General features: G+C 42.6%; 1 protein-coding gene across 1 annotated transcript in view; it reads right to left on the bottom strand.

Annotated features, from left to right (window-relative positions):
- Window positions 1-13,288: 13,288 nt before the first annotated feature.
- Window positions 13,289-14,883, bottom strand: part of epd (ependymin) — a 2,038-nt gene continuing 443 nt past the window's right edge. The window contains exons 2-6 of the mRNA XM_080014052.1: window positions 14,619-14,650; window positions 14,328-14,474; window positions 14,055-14,241; window positions 13,843-13,924; window positions 13,289-13,487 (exon numbers count right to left, since the gene is read on the bottom strand). Coding sequence (XP_079870178.1) covers window positions 13,361-13,487; window positions 13,843-13,924; window positions 14,055-14,241; window positions 14,328-14,474; window positions 14,619-14,650 — 575 coding nt within the window. The 3' untranslated portion in view covers window positions 13,289-13,360. The remainder of the gene's footprint in view (window positions 13,488-13,842; window positions 13,925-14,054; window positions 14,242-14,327; window positions 14,475-14,618; window positions 14,651-14,883) is intronic.

The following is a 14,883-nucleotide window of genomic DNA, read 5'->3' on the forward strand; positions in this document are numbered from 1 at the left end:
GCCATTCTACAATTACTTTTTAACTACTTTAATTACTTTACTTCATCTTTTATTTCTCTCTTCTCTATTCTCTATTTCAACCTAATTCTCTTTTTCTTCGTTCATTATTCTCTTATTCCCCTTATTTACGTAATTTACAACTTAATAAACCCCAATTTAGACGGACACTCACTTCACACATCAACACATCATCTCCATCTCCACACAATCTGCTCTTGTCAGTGCAGTCTGTCTGCCCAAAATACTATCGCTTCAAAAACCACACACAGCTCAATTTGTGAGAAAACACTCACCCTGAGAGTGGTTATTCGCTGGAGCAGGCAGCATCTGCAGAAGAGGCCCAGCAGATCCTGTCCATGACGCCACTTTGTAATTTCTTGATGAAATTTATGTTTTGATGAAGAAGGAAGACCGCTGACGCTGACTTGAGTAAAATAATAGATTTATTACAAAAGAACAGCATCAGACTAGACTTGCCATGGACGCCTAGGAGAGAACAGAGCCGTATGGATTCTCTGTCGAATTAACTTGGGCGGGTTCTTTTATGCTTGCCCAAAGACAACGTTGACCATTTGGTTCCCCTACATATGTCACAGGTCACATTTCACCTCCCTTATCAACGGGACCACTGGTGATTTGCTCTCTCTCTAGGGACCCCTGGCACCGTATCTTAGTAATTATCTTTTACGATGGGGCTGTCTTGGGACGCCACACATTCCAAGACACCTCAGGGGGACTACCGAGCCCAACCAAAGTACCTTTTTGGTCACTGATTGCGTTTTAGTTCAAGGTTTCACTATATGAAAGTGGACACAAACAAGTCATTTTAGTCATCATGCCTCAAGTCAGGTCACGAGTCCTTAACTTCCAAGTTCAAGTCGAGTCTCAAGTATTTCATTTTCTGTCAATTCAAGTTGCAAGTCGTCAAAACAATGACTCGAGTCGACTCGAGTCCAAGTCACAATGACTCAAGTCCACATCTCTGCTTTAAGGATAGGGCTATCGTGGCTAGAAAAGCGGAACATACCATTCTTTTGGCTGTCTTCGCATGTGCCCCTTCATTATCCTCATGGTCTGTGTTTGAAGACAACTGAGAATCAGCCCCTCTGTGCACAGCAAACAAGAAGGGCTAATGCAAACAAGAAGGCACAATGAGAACACAGATCTTCAAAAAAATATTTGTTTGGGTTTCACTTCAGATCACTATTCACTGAGGAATTTGAAAATCTGTTTCCAAGTCCGGTGCCACTATCATTGCTTCTACATTTTTTGGATCCCAGGGAGTAAGTGCTACCGCTGGGCTTCCAACCGAAAATAAAAAAGAAATGTGTTCTCTTCGGAAAAACATGGAAGAAAAATAACAATTGTTAGGTTATACACAGAGCATAGTTCTAAGACGTCAGAGTAGATAAGAAAGCTAACATTCCTCTATCAATCGTAGAGGCTGTTTGATGTCCATGTACTGTAGCCATGTTCCATATTAGATAATATCAACCCTAAATGTCACCCACATCAATGTTATCATGAATCACGAATCAGGGGCACACTGAATTTGCGAAAAATTCGTAGCCAAATTTATATATACTGCATAGTAGCAAGTGTTTCATTAATGAAGACCATCCGATTGCAGGGAGCAAAACTTTTTGGGATTACATTATCTCATAGTTCTTTCACAAAGCATCAAATGCGGTATATTGACGTTTATTCAATATTTAAAAGTCAATTCAGCTTAAACTTTTTATGTTGCAGGATCGAGTCTTCTTTACATTAATGAGCCAATGCACATTTAATATTTTACTTCAAGTGCCTCAACAATTTTGCCTTTTCCAGATCATTACCATGAGCTGCGATTTAGAGTGTAAGAGAGGAAGATTTACAGAACAGAAGGTATTGGAGAAAGATGATCCGCTGTGGCGACCCCAGGAGCAGCCAAAGGAAGAAGACGACTATGTAATAGGCATTCATTATTAGCTTCCTTACGTTGAGGAAAATGTGTACGCCAAATGCCCTTCCAGTATGTTTATAAGGAGTGCCAGTGATCATCTTCATAGGTGACACTTTTAACACAGTGAAATAATGTAATTTCATTGGGTTAGGTTGATTCTTCATCAGTGCCGACTGAGCCTTTGGGAGGCTTTCCACGCTACAGGGAAAGCAAACAACTCCCGTCTGTTGGGATGAGCGGAGTGTGTTGATGATTTTTGCAAACATTTTGAAGGGTAGTTAAGAGGGCCAGGAACTGACAGCTTTGGTGTGTTTGGGAACCAAACAGACACATGAAGTCAAGGCATTTAATACAGGAAGTAATGGCAAAAGAGTCACAGTAGCACAGTGGAGGCAAGAGACTGCGTTCAAAAAACATATAAATGCACACATAAGTTGGAACTCAAGACGATTTAGGTCAGATTGAAAGATCAGTGATTAGGTACTGGAATAAATCTAAACATTATGTTTTTTCCCAACAAACTTCACACACAAATCATTTGGAGAATAAGGCTTAAAGACTTTGAGAGCCACCCTTTCATAATATAAGATAGTATAATGAAAGTGTTTTGTTATCATATCTCTATGCATTACTCCTAAATAATTGAGACAAACACCTATCAGCCACAACATTACAACCCCTGATGAAGCGAATAACATTGATCATCTTGTTCCAATGGCATCTGTCAAGGGGTGGGATATATTAGGCAGCAAGTGAACAGTCAGTTCTTGAAGTTGATCTATTGGAAGCAGGAAAAATGGGAAAGTGTAAGGATCTGATTGACTTTGAGAAGGGCAAATTGTGATGGCTAGACAACTGGGTCAGAGATCTCCAAAACAGCAGGTCATTGGGCGTGTTCCCGATATGCAGGGGTTAGTACCTACCAAAAGTCATGGGTGCCCAAGGCTCATTGATGTGTGTGGGGAGCGAAATCCAGCCCGTCTGGTCTGATCCCACAGAAGAGCTACTTTAGCACAAGTTGTTCATGCTGGCTATGATAGAAATGTGTCTGAACACACAGTGCAAAAGCACATAAGCAGCAAGCCATAGCTTGCTGTTTACGGGGCTGTGTAGCCGCAGACCAGTCGGAGTGCAAATGCTGACCCCTATCCACCAACAAAAGTGCCTACAATGGAACGGTAGCATCAGAACTGGACCATGAAGCAATGGAAGAAGGTGGTGTGGTCTGATGAATCACGTTCTCTTCTACATCATGTGGATTGCCAGGGTTAGGGTCCAATCCAATCGAGCATCTGTGGGATGTGCTCGAACAAGAAGCCCGATCCATGGGGGCCCCACCTTGCAACTTAGAGGACTTAAATGATCTGCTGCTAACATCTTGGTGCCAGATACCACAGGACACCTTCAGAGGTCTTGTGGAGTCCATGCCTCGATGGGCCAGAGCTGTTTTGGTGGTTGGTGCTTGTTAGTGGTGGTTCTAATGCTGTGGCTGATCGGTGTATTATTCCATTCACAGCTCAGAACCGACCTACTCTCCCGTGGTCGTTCACCGGAAGTCCTCCCTCCTCACTCACCAGTGGATACAACATAATAACTACTTTTTTTTTACTTAGTGACTCTCAAACAATCAAATCTTATTAAAATAGTGACGCCTTTCATCACTAGTCACTCGTGTGAGCAAAACGCTAAGTCGGTCAGACTGACGTCAACTTGAGCAGGTGCCACCAATGTTTGTATTTTAAATGATATGGAAAGATGTTGAACGCTTTGGATTTCTATGCGTAGCTGCTAGCTTGTTAGCTAACAGCCGAGACTCCCTGTCTGACTCGCGAATCAATCATTTCAATGATTCGGACTCAGGAGTCTGAAGTCACTGAATGTGACTGATTGACACATTCAGCCGAAATAAATAATTTACCGAAATGCATTATTTTTGTGATTCACATTTAAAAAAAACAAAATATTGGGTTTTTTTAAGATAACAAGGCTAACAGATGGTCTGTGATCCACAGTTTGCATTCTTCTGGCTAAATGAATAATTTTGGCCAAATGGGTCTTGCGAGAATTCCATTCACAATCAAGAGCCAATCGACTCTTCTCACTCTAGGTGCCTTACACAACAGAATGACATAACAACGAGTCGGAAAACCGAACAACTCTTTTCACGGAGCGACTTGTCAAGAGCAGAGTCTGGAAAGAGTCACACCTCTCATCACTAGCTGCCCGGAATGACAAGCTAAAGCCGCCTTAGCAATAATTACTATTGCTTAATGTTTAACATTAATTGTTAAAGCTTATGTGAGAAAAAAAATATATATACATATACTATAACTATTACATACTACATATAACTATACTACTATAACTATAACATTACAGATTGAACTAATCCTCAATAGCAAAACTATGTGTGTATACTACAGTATACATTACATTAATTTATTTATGCAAATTACTATCATTGATATTGTGAGTAATTATGAAATACAGTTTCATTGATCAATCAGAGCCACAATTAAAACATGTATAAAGACACTGGGTGTAACTACGCAACCAGTTAGAAACCAGCATTGAAACGGTTAATCTGGCACACACACAGTGGGAAGTCTGAAACTCGATACTCGGGGGATGGGCAATAACAAAGGAGGGACCGCCCTGCAAAGGGGGGGTGTGTCGTTTGTAACAAAGTGACGAGGAAACAAAGTTTGGTGGACTCCTGGGTGAAATGTCTGCTAGATGAGACACGCAGCTTCGGACTCACTACGTCGACGTATAAAGTTTTTTATTTTTTGGTAGATTCTCAAGCCATCCAATAAACTCTCCGCACTGAACTTTCAGTTTCATTGCATCATTCCGGATTTGGAAATTTTGAACACGACAAATTGGTGACCCCGACGTTATCCCATTACAAGACTACAGAGGAGTTCTGAATGCCTGAACAGTTGCGATACTTCCATGGGTACCTGCTAAAAGGTGAGCAGAGCCATTCATGAAGTCTCCATAGATTATATAGGAATATTTTAGGTGGAAGTGTTGTACTGTTTAAGGCTGGACGAACCACTTTGTGATTTTGGGGATGTATTGTTGAATGATGCATGAATAATAATTGTTAAATATTGTGGAGAGGAGAAATTGGATTGTTTGATGAGAATGGTAGTAAAGTAAGTTAAGAGAACGGGTTAGGAACCCCCCCTTCGAAGCGACTGTGTGTTTAACTTGCGTAGTAATTCCACGTAAGGTTTGGGCCCGTTTGTTGAGAATACATCCAGTATGCCGAAACTGAGTGATGTCCGGCGATGAAAAATGTTAAACTCAGGCTTCAGAAGGGTAGTCAATAGTCGGTCATTTCATTTAAGGGTGAAAGGCCTGGCCTTCTTTTAATAGTAAAGAAGCCAAGCATTTAAGGGTGAAAGGCCCAGCATTATTTTTATAGTAAAAAAGAAGCCAAGCATTTAAGGGTGAAGGCCCCGGCATTATTTTTATCGTAGAGAAGCCAAGCATTTAAAGGTGAAAGGCCCGGCATTATTTTATAGTAAAGAAGCCGAGCATTTAGGGGTTAAAGGCCCGGTTCTTAGAGAAACCAAATATTAAAGGGTTAAAGGCCCAATTCACGTGACTTAGCATAAAATAGTATTGCCGGCTGTGTGAGTGAGAGTGTGCGCAACGAGAGGTACCACGTGTGTGTGTGAAGAGAGGTACCGCATGTGTGTGTAAAGAGAGGTACTGTGTGTGTGTGTGTGTGTGTGTGTGTGTGTGTGTGTGTAAGTGAGAGAGACCGCGGGTGTGTGTGTGTTTGAGAGAGTCTGTGTGTTTGAGAGAGTGTGTGTTTGAGAGAGTCTGTGCGTGTGTGATCGAGATTTTGTGTGTGTATGTTTATGATACCTCCTCAAATTGCCCTAGATAAAAGGGGAGCATTAAAAAATAAATAAATAAATAATAAAAAAATAAATAAAAATAAAAAAGTTGACCTGTAATAACCTATACGACCAGTAGTGGCATAGCTGCACCAGAAAACGCATTGAGATCCGAAAATCTGAGGTTTCCCCCTCCAGCTTCTTCACATGTCTTTTGTTCCCCTGCCATTCAAAAACATAATGGAAAAGACCCCATCCCCCAGACCCGGCACCATTGAGATTCGTAATGAAGCTGTAGCTGAGCTCAAGAACAGAACAGAGCCAAAGTTCCATGCTCGAGAAACTGGGAAATTCATAAATATGAACAAAAATTAATCAAAGCAGGGTGGTGGCCGAAAAACAACCCTGGATTAATGGAGGCTGGAAAGCGCAAGTTAAACAAGCAGCATGCACGATGGCCGCTGGTTCAGCATATAATGACGGCATGGATTCAAGCGGAAATGATTGTCAAACGTCGCAATAAAATCAGAAATGCCGCAATCATGGCAGTGGTAGAAGCCCAGAAGGAACCCTACCCCCCACAAGAAGACAAGTTACCACCCCTCCCCGAACCCATCCCCCAAGGTCACACCCCACTCCAACCACACACCACCCCGTCCCTCTACCCCTCCCTGCTGGTCGATGAAGAAACACACCGGAACCCGCCCCCTCCCTACAACTCTAAGACCGAGGACACACCTGAAGCAACAGCGCCCCCTGTGCTGAGCAACCAGAAAATAGCCACCCCACCCCCGCCAGAAATACATACCATTTCCGAGTACAGCTCTCCCCAAAACCATCTGACAGTGAGAATGAGGACGGTGATCAGACATCGCCCCCTACCGATCCGGACGACAAAGAGTTTCTATCCTCTAATACAGAGGACGACAAATCCACCTGCCAGCCCTACAAACCACAAAAAGGCATCAAGAAAGGAAAAATAAATGTACCACAAGGGTTAGCCGTGCAGCTGTCACACGGACTGGACGACGTGGCCCACTACCAGAGGACACCAACACAACCCATGTTCATCTCATAGCGCCCCCTGCCGACGCTACATCCAAACGACAACCCAAAGAAAAACAAAAGACCCGAAGCCAGCCCACACCTACACCTACCCCCGTAGTACAAAATCAAGAAGGAAAAAGCACAGGTCTGCCGCACAGAAGTGGTATTCCTAGGAAAAAGGATCGCGGGAGATAAGAGATACATCAACCCGGAAAGACAGGCAATGCTCCAGTTCCCTAAACCCACCACCGTGCAGCAAATGCTAGCATTCCTGGGACTCACTGGCTATAGCAGACACCACATAGCTGATCATGTGGACCACACTGTTCCCCTACGCTCATTGCGGAAGCTGGCCATCGGAACCTCAAGGCACCACTCAACTGGACCACAAGTGCGGAGGAAACATTCACAAGATTGAAACAACTCATGGGGAAGGCCGAACACCTATGCGCCCCAGACTACTCTTCCTCGTTCCATTTGGACATTACTGAAAAGCACAGAATTGTCAACGCTGTGCTCTGGCATCCTCGACACGGAGAGCGCTCAAATCCTGGCCTACCACAGTTGCAAACTCGACACAGTGAAACATGGACTCTCCGGATGTGGACGATACATGGCTGCCATTGCACACGCCCTACGGACAACTGACCACATTACTTCCTACCACCCCACCATCGTGCATACCACTCATGGAGTCAAATCCTACCTTGATCGAACGGATTTCACCTTAACCACACCATAACGCGAGATGCGCTTGCATGACACCCTGGAAAGAGACAATGTCTTGTACACAGCCGATGGAATCAGCATGGCCGACGGACTACAGTATGCAGATGGCACCGATGACTGCATACAACTCATGAAACTGGAAGCAAAGTGCCGCACAGACTTGGATGGAACACCTGACCCCGATGCAGAAATTGTCCTGTTTATAGATGGTTGTTGTTTCAAAGGAGAAGAGGGAAATAGAGCATCATACGCAGTCGTTCAACAAATTAATAAACACCACGTCACCCTAAGGATGATAGAAAAACCAGCATCAGCACACACCCTGGTAGAAGCATTAAAAATCGCAAAAAACAAAAATGCAAACATATTCACCGACTCATACACACACGCTGCAGCTCACGTGGATGGAGCCATATGGATGAAAAGAGGACTCCAAACTCAGCAGGAGCCCTGGTAAAACACAAAGACCTCGTATTCGCCCTCCTGGAAGCTATACATCTCCCCCTAAAAATCCAGATCATCAAATGCAAAGGACACTCCAAAGGAAATTCAAACGTCACCGCTGGCAACAACGCAGCCGACACAGCAGCAAAAGAAGCAGGAGGGTACCTAAAAAAAAGCGCAGCAATGATGATTGTATTAACAGAAGACAAAGCCCTCAATTTGTCAGAGGAACATCTGAAAGAAGTGCAGAAAGAAGCAAAAGGGTACAAACACTCGCAGTGGCAGAAGAAAGGAGCCACATGCACCAGCGGCCTATGGAGAAGCCACGATGGGCGCCCAGTTGCAGCAGCCGCACTCCTGGTCTACCTAATCAAGGAAGCACATGGACAGACTCATGAAGGACCCAAAAGAACCACCAATAGGCTCAAACAGGACTGGTGGCATCCCTACCTGGAGGAAATGGTGGCCAACCATATTGCAGAATGCGTCATCTGGCTAAATAAGAAGACAGTCTACCAAAGACCTTTGGGAACATTCCCAGTGCCCCCCTACCCCTTCAGAGAAATATGCATAGATTACACAGACATGGGCAGGGACAACAGAGTGTAAGGGTACAGATACCTACTCGTGATGGTAGATCCATCTTCCAAATGGGTAGAGGCAGTCCCTTGCAAAAGAGAGGATGCAGAATCAGTGATTAAATAGTTAAGGAAAGAATTCATTCCTCGGTGGGGTTACCCCACAGTTATCTGCTACAATGGATCTAATTTTACAAGCGACAAACTCAGACAGGTAGAGCAGGCATTAGGTATCTCCCATAGATATGGTTCAGTCTATCACCCCCAGTCACAAGGCCTAGTGGAAAGGGCAAAGCAGACGTTGAAAGAAAAAATGGCCAAGGTGCTGGTAGAGACAAAACAGCAACTCAGTATGTCACTAGAGAACATCACAAAAACGACTAAACTAACGTGGGTAGATGCCCTGCCCCAGCATTAATGTCCATGCCAGCCTCTCCCCATAGTCAAACACATCTTAGCCCACACGAGATATTAACAGGCCGCCCCATGCCAGGTCCTCACAAACTACCAGCTACATCACCCGCCTTTGATGATTTCCAGGAAGGTTTTTCTGAATATGTCAAAGCACTAACCGCAGTATCTCGAGTTTTGTATTCACAGGTTAAGGACAGTGCCCCAGACTGCCTCAGACCCGTGATGGTCAGCCCCGGAGACTGGGTCCACATCAAGGTCCACAAGCGGAAGTGGCCTGAGCCAAGGTGGACTTGACCTTGGGAGGTAGTGTTGGCCACCTCACATGCAGTAAAGGTCAAAGGTAGAACTGGTGCTCTTTGGCACCACCTCTTCCTCTGTGCCCCTGCCACCCCACCCGCAAGAACTCTCACAGAAACAAGGATCCAGCTGAAAGACACAAGCATTCTGTCATTAACCATGTGAAAAAAAAAATTGTTTATCCTCGTAGAAGTCCTGGACCCTACACAGTATACATATACTTACCAAGTGGGACCCAATTATTGTATGACCAGTATATGACAAAGGTCGCAGAGTGGGGCCGAACGAAAGAAACAGTTCTCGCCATTTAGGCCTATGAAGGACAAATCCTGGCATTCAAAGTTGATTTCTGTTCCATAATAAAGTGTGATTCCACAGGGTAGGAGCAGTACCAGTGGAATGAGAAATATGTGTGGTCCACCAACCCCAGACTAACGCGTGACTGGTGGCTGGATGATGTTAAAGGTACCCATATTGATTGTGGGGCATGGAGTAATGTGCTTATAAACACAGGAACCAGTAGGAGGAATTGCAACTCCGCTCACTGAGCGTAGAACTCAAAGAAAATGCAGGAATAGACAATCACATCACTGGTTGGTTCGACTCTATGTTTTCCAAATGAAAAAGGCCTCATTTTATCATGCTTAATCAACTTTGAAATTATTGCTGCGCTGTTAATTGTATGTGGATGTTCTTGTATACCATGCATTTGTACCCTAGTGAAAAATGCATCATGACTGCGTTGGGAAAACCAGAAATACAAGCGTACATGCCGTTGAGACAGGAGGAAGGTGGCGACACCTATGTTGATATAGGTATGGACCCCCTTTCCCCAGCACCAGGACCCCGACATCCTCGTCCACGATGGTCATCTAGTTTACCAGGGTTCAAGAGAGAAAGATCACAACAGCGAAGTCAGTACACCTCGCATGAGGTTAAGAGCTAAAAAGCTGCGAGATCCAGTATCACACCCAGGGAGACACTGCTCCTAAGAAATTACTCTGTGCTAGTTTGCTCTTTTATTGTAAATGGTCCAGGTGGTGAGTGAAAGCCGTCCGCACGTTCAATAATACGAATGTTGGCAGGTTTTCCTGCTGAGACAAATGGGGTTTTCCCTGCCAATCACTCCTGGAGCCATGCACTGTGCACATCATGCTATGCAGAATTGTTTCATTATATTATACATATTTTGTTGTGGACACCTGATGGTGTCCAAGGAGGGAATTGTGAGAAAAAAATATACTATAACATAACTATAACATTAAGATTGAACTAATCATCAATAGCAAAACTGTATACTGTACCAAAACTACAGTATACATTACATTAATTTATTTAGGTACATTACTATCATTCATATTGTTTTATATAATTATGAAATACAGTTTCCTTGATCAGTCAGAGCCAAAATTAAAACATGTATAAAGCCACTGGGTGTAACTACGCAACCAGTTAGAAACCGGCACTGAAACGGTTAATCTGGCAAGCACACACAGTGGGGAGTCTGAAACTAGATACTCGGGGGATGGGAAATAACAAAGGAGGGACCAGGAAATTTTGAACACGACACTTAAATTGGCCGCACCGGCCCACATCAGCATCAGGTCTCTGACTGGCTGCTCAAAATACAGCGACATCAACGACAAAGCCCCTGAGTGTTATTCGTCATTTTACAACTTACCTCGTTTTTTTTATCAACTCGTGCCGAAACCATTAATTAATCATCCTTGTATTGCAATCGGGAGCTTTCATCATAAACTGGCAGCTGATTTCAGACTGCAGACAGATCGAGCTAGTTGCGTTGAGCTTTCCTGCTTTGTACAAACATAGGAAGCTCAGTTTGTTTTCCTTGTGATGCAAGCTGTACAGGCTCAATCTATTGGCGGCAGTGTGCACTGCAGGCCAAGCTCCAATTGCAATGCTGTTGGTTCACGTCCTCGTTGAGCAGAGGAAGAGCCCAAAGTGTCAAGCCTGTAGTGAAAAAAATATGCTCACAATAGCATATAAATATATATAAATACATCTATTGCATTAACAGCCCTCCAAAATTAATCACTGTGACAGAATGAAACGATCCCTCGGTCACCATTCACTATGAAAGTTGTCCCTTGCTCGCCCTGCGTTATACTGTACCTATTAAATCAAACGAACAAAGAGTTGGAAAATCGAAGAGATCTTTTTACTGATTGGCTCTTCCAGAACCGAATCTAAAAAAAGCGACGAACCTTTCATCACTACTAATAGTGTAACCAGTGTAAGTGTTACACTATATACACTTAGTGTAAGCTAAGTGTAAATATGTTATAAGTAATTAGTGAAGTTCTCCAAAATATGTTCTATAGCCATTTTATTTTTGGACCTGGCACTTTTATTTTTATAAGTTTCGAACTTCCGGGGTAACAGAGTAAAATCACTGAGACTTCCGGTTCCTGTTCCCGGTATCCATGTGGACCAGAGGGCTGATTTTGATTTGGAGCGAAGCTGGAGTCCGTGTGCCTAAGTTTTGTTGCGTCTTTTTATTGCCGGACACTGGTGCAATAAAAGGCTGTTGCCGAACCCGAATCATGTCTTGCATTCCGCCTTTCATACAAAACAAGAGGGTTACAATAGCACCAATAATATAAATAATATATGTATTCTGACTGGAATTGGTGAATTAGTTGGATTAGTACAGCCTTGTAATTTTGACATTGGAACGTATTATAAAACCATTGACCCTGTGACCCTGGTGTTTGCCAGGAAGAGAGGATGAGAGCGATGCAAGCACAATTTGGGATAATGGTTTGGGCTCAGATAGGAAGACAAAATTTTTGGCCAAAAAGGCAAATCTTCCCGTCTGACCAGGGTTACATGAAGGGCTTTTCCCATTGAAGTCAAAATGATTTGCATTTTCCTTATGTTCTACGACCTCACATGAGCAAGTGCCTCATGCAATATGGTGCAGTGTTGCCCGACAGACACTTCATAGAAAACCTAAAATATGTATGGCTTTAATATTCCAACAAACACAATGAAGGCTTTAAGTGCAAATCGACTGCCAGGCCCAGTGAATTTAAATAGGCTTGAGTTCATACCATTGAGGCATGTTGAGGTCCCTTGATGTGTATCGAACCACCAAGTAGAATCTGATTGGCTCAAACCACGGACGCGACAGTCATTTCAATCTAGGTCTGATTTGCTGAATGCGTCTTGCAGCACACAACTGTACGGTTGTAAAAGTTGTTTCTGTTTACAAGTGGGTCTAAGGCAACCCTTGTGTTAAGTGTTGTGGTGACTCGCTTTCCATCACATGCATCTTGCCCACGACAAAGGAACAACAGGCAAAGCAAATGTCGACACAACACTGCACTTGAATCTGCATCAGAACGCTGGACATCTAAAGCCACGTTGGGGCAGTGACGGGTGACTGTCTTGGAGTGCTGATCTAAACCCCATTGAAAATCTGCACTATTTGAAAGGTGTCACTTGAGTGACAGCCACAAGAATGGGGCAAACAGTATAAAGAGTTGTCACATATTTGACCTAAGATACAGTGACTAACACTAATGTGCTCGGGTTGAATAAAAAGTTTGGCTTTGTTGATTTTGGCTATAGGTATCGATGAAAATATGAAAGAGTTATGAAAGATATGGGTGGGATCTTTTAAGTCAATAACATGTTCAGGAGACTTTCTGGAATTATATTAATGACTGTCAATGGAAAGATATAAGTGTCCTTAAAGCTTGAACCCAGTAAACCAGAGTTCAACGCCGAGATGCCGTGTGTAGTTAAATACACACCACTGCATGTAGAAGCTGACATAAAGGCAAACAAACAAACTTCCTATTAGCTTTAACATTTTATTTTACAGAGTTTAAGTATTGCAAACTTCAAGAGCCACCGACTGTTAGTAAAAAGGACTATTTCTCTAACGCAAGTCACGTCTCCTACATTGACATCAGAAAATATATTTACCATGAACCATTCAGATACCATGTCGTTATAGGGTTGTGGAAGATGAAACATGAGAACACGAAGCAGTGCAGATATCATGCAAGGGGGGGGGGGTGTTTTTAGAGGAACAGTTTTAAGAAGGAGTCTGCTGTCCCCTCGGGCATCTCCTCCACAGCCTCACCCTCACAAAAAGAAGGCAGGGTGAGGAGGTCAGGATCCTTAATTTCAGTCTCAATCTGCATTAGGCTGTGGGAGAGCAAGACAAAAACAACGCGGACGTTTGGTTTACACTGAGACATTAATCATCGTACTCTGTGGGTAAATGACTAATAAGGTTTTTAAAAAAAGGGGAGTAAAACAACATTTAGATACAGGCATTTATAGTTGTTTTTTATATCTAGCTCATTTGAATGATAATTGAACACAAAAGAAAGTGTCATATCATTGGCCCATATGCACCAATACCACATTTGACAACCACTACCAATTTACAGTCTTGAACTTTGAGCACTGACCAATCTTGCTAAAAGTCAATAAATATTACGGCAAAACTGAAATTTCCAGCTATAATTGTTAGCTGTTTATCCATAAAACCACAAACCTGATAATATTTGTTGTTGTGTCAGAGAAGTACATACTGCTCAAAGGCAAACATCCGTTGGTTACAGATACAATATAGTTTGCTGAAATTAAAAAAAAAAACGACATTGATGTTATTCTTAAATATCTTCAGATTTTTTTGCATCAATTATCTATTTAGAGACTGTCCTTAAAAGGCAATATACATTATTTGATTTATAGTCTGTAACTAACCTTTTAAGTCTGGAACTGGTCCCATCCAAACACTGAGCACGAGGCCTTCTCCTGCCACCGTGGCACTCCCTAAAGTAATCTTGCTGAGGAATGTGGACTTTGGCGGGATTTCCAGGGTGTTCAGGGCCGAACGCAGAGTTTTTTTCTCACAGCTCTGATTTTTGGCATCAATATCATAAAGCACTCCCTGCCAGACAGAAAAGGTTCTAGCAATCAGTTCTAGCAAACCAGACATAGGTGGGCGGTCAGGGTTAAAATAAATAAAATCTTTACCTCTTCAAAAAATATCAGCAAATCCAAATTCTTTGTGACATTCTTTATGTGCGAGTGAGCTGTCACACTTGTTCTGAGCCGTAGCTTCTTGGCCACAGAATCATAAGTGAAATCACCTGAATGCGTTGCCCCACTTCTGATTTCAGACTATTTTTATTTGGGGGAAAAAAAACAAGAAAGATATGGGGTTAATGAGACAGTTTCAGAATCGAAATCACAGTGATGAAATGAGCAGCATCAGATGTATGTTGCAATAAAAAACAATTTTAACATAACAAAGGAGAAACTCACCACTGAAATGACACCTGTCATATTGGGTGTGTCTGAAGGACAACAAATCAGGGTTAAAAAAAAAAATTTTTAGTTTTACAGCATAATACAGAATATTTATTTAAAAGTATTTATTGAGATTATTTCAAATTATTATTTTGTCTGTTTTAGTAATCTCATCACAAATCAGAAGAACAGCAGACAAACTCCACTCACTGGACAATGACTTACTAAAAATAATTGTCTTTCAACATTTTATTGTTGATAGTATAGTGTAGTATAATAT

Source organism: Zeus faber (genome assembly GCF_960531495.2).
Source record: "Zeus faber genome assembly, chromosome: 14".
Classification (NCBI taxonomy): Eukaryota; Metazoa; Chordata; class Actinopteri; order Zeiformes; family Zeidae; genus Zeus; species Zeus faber.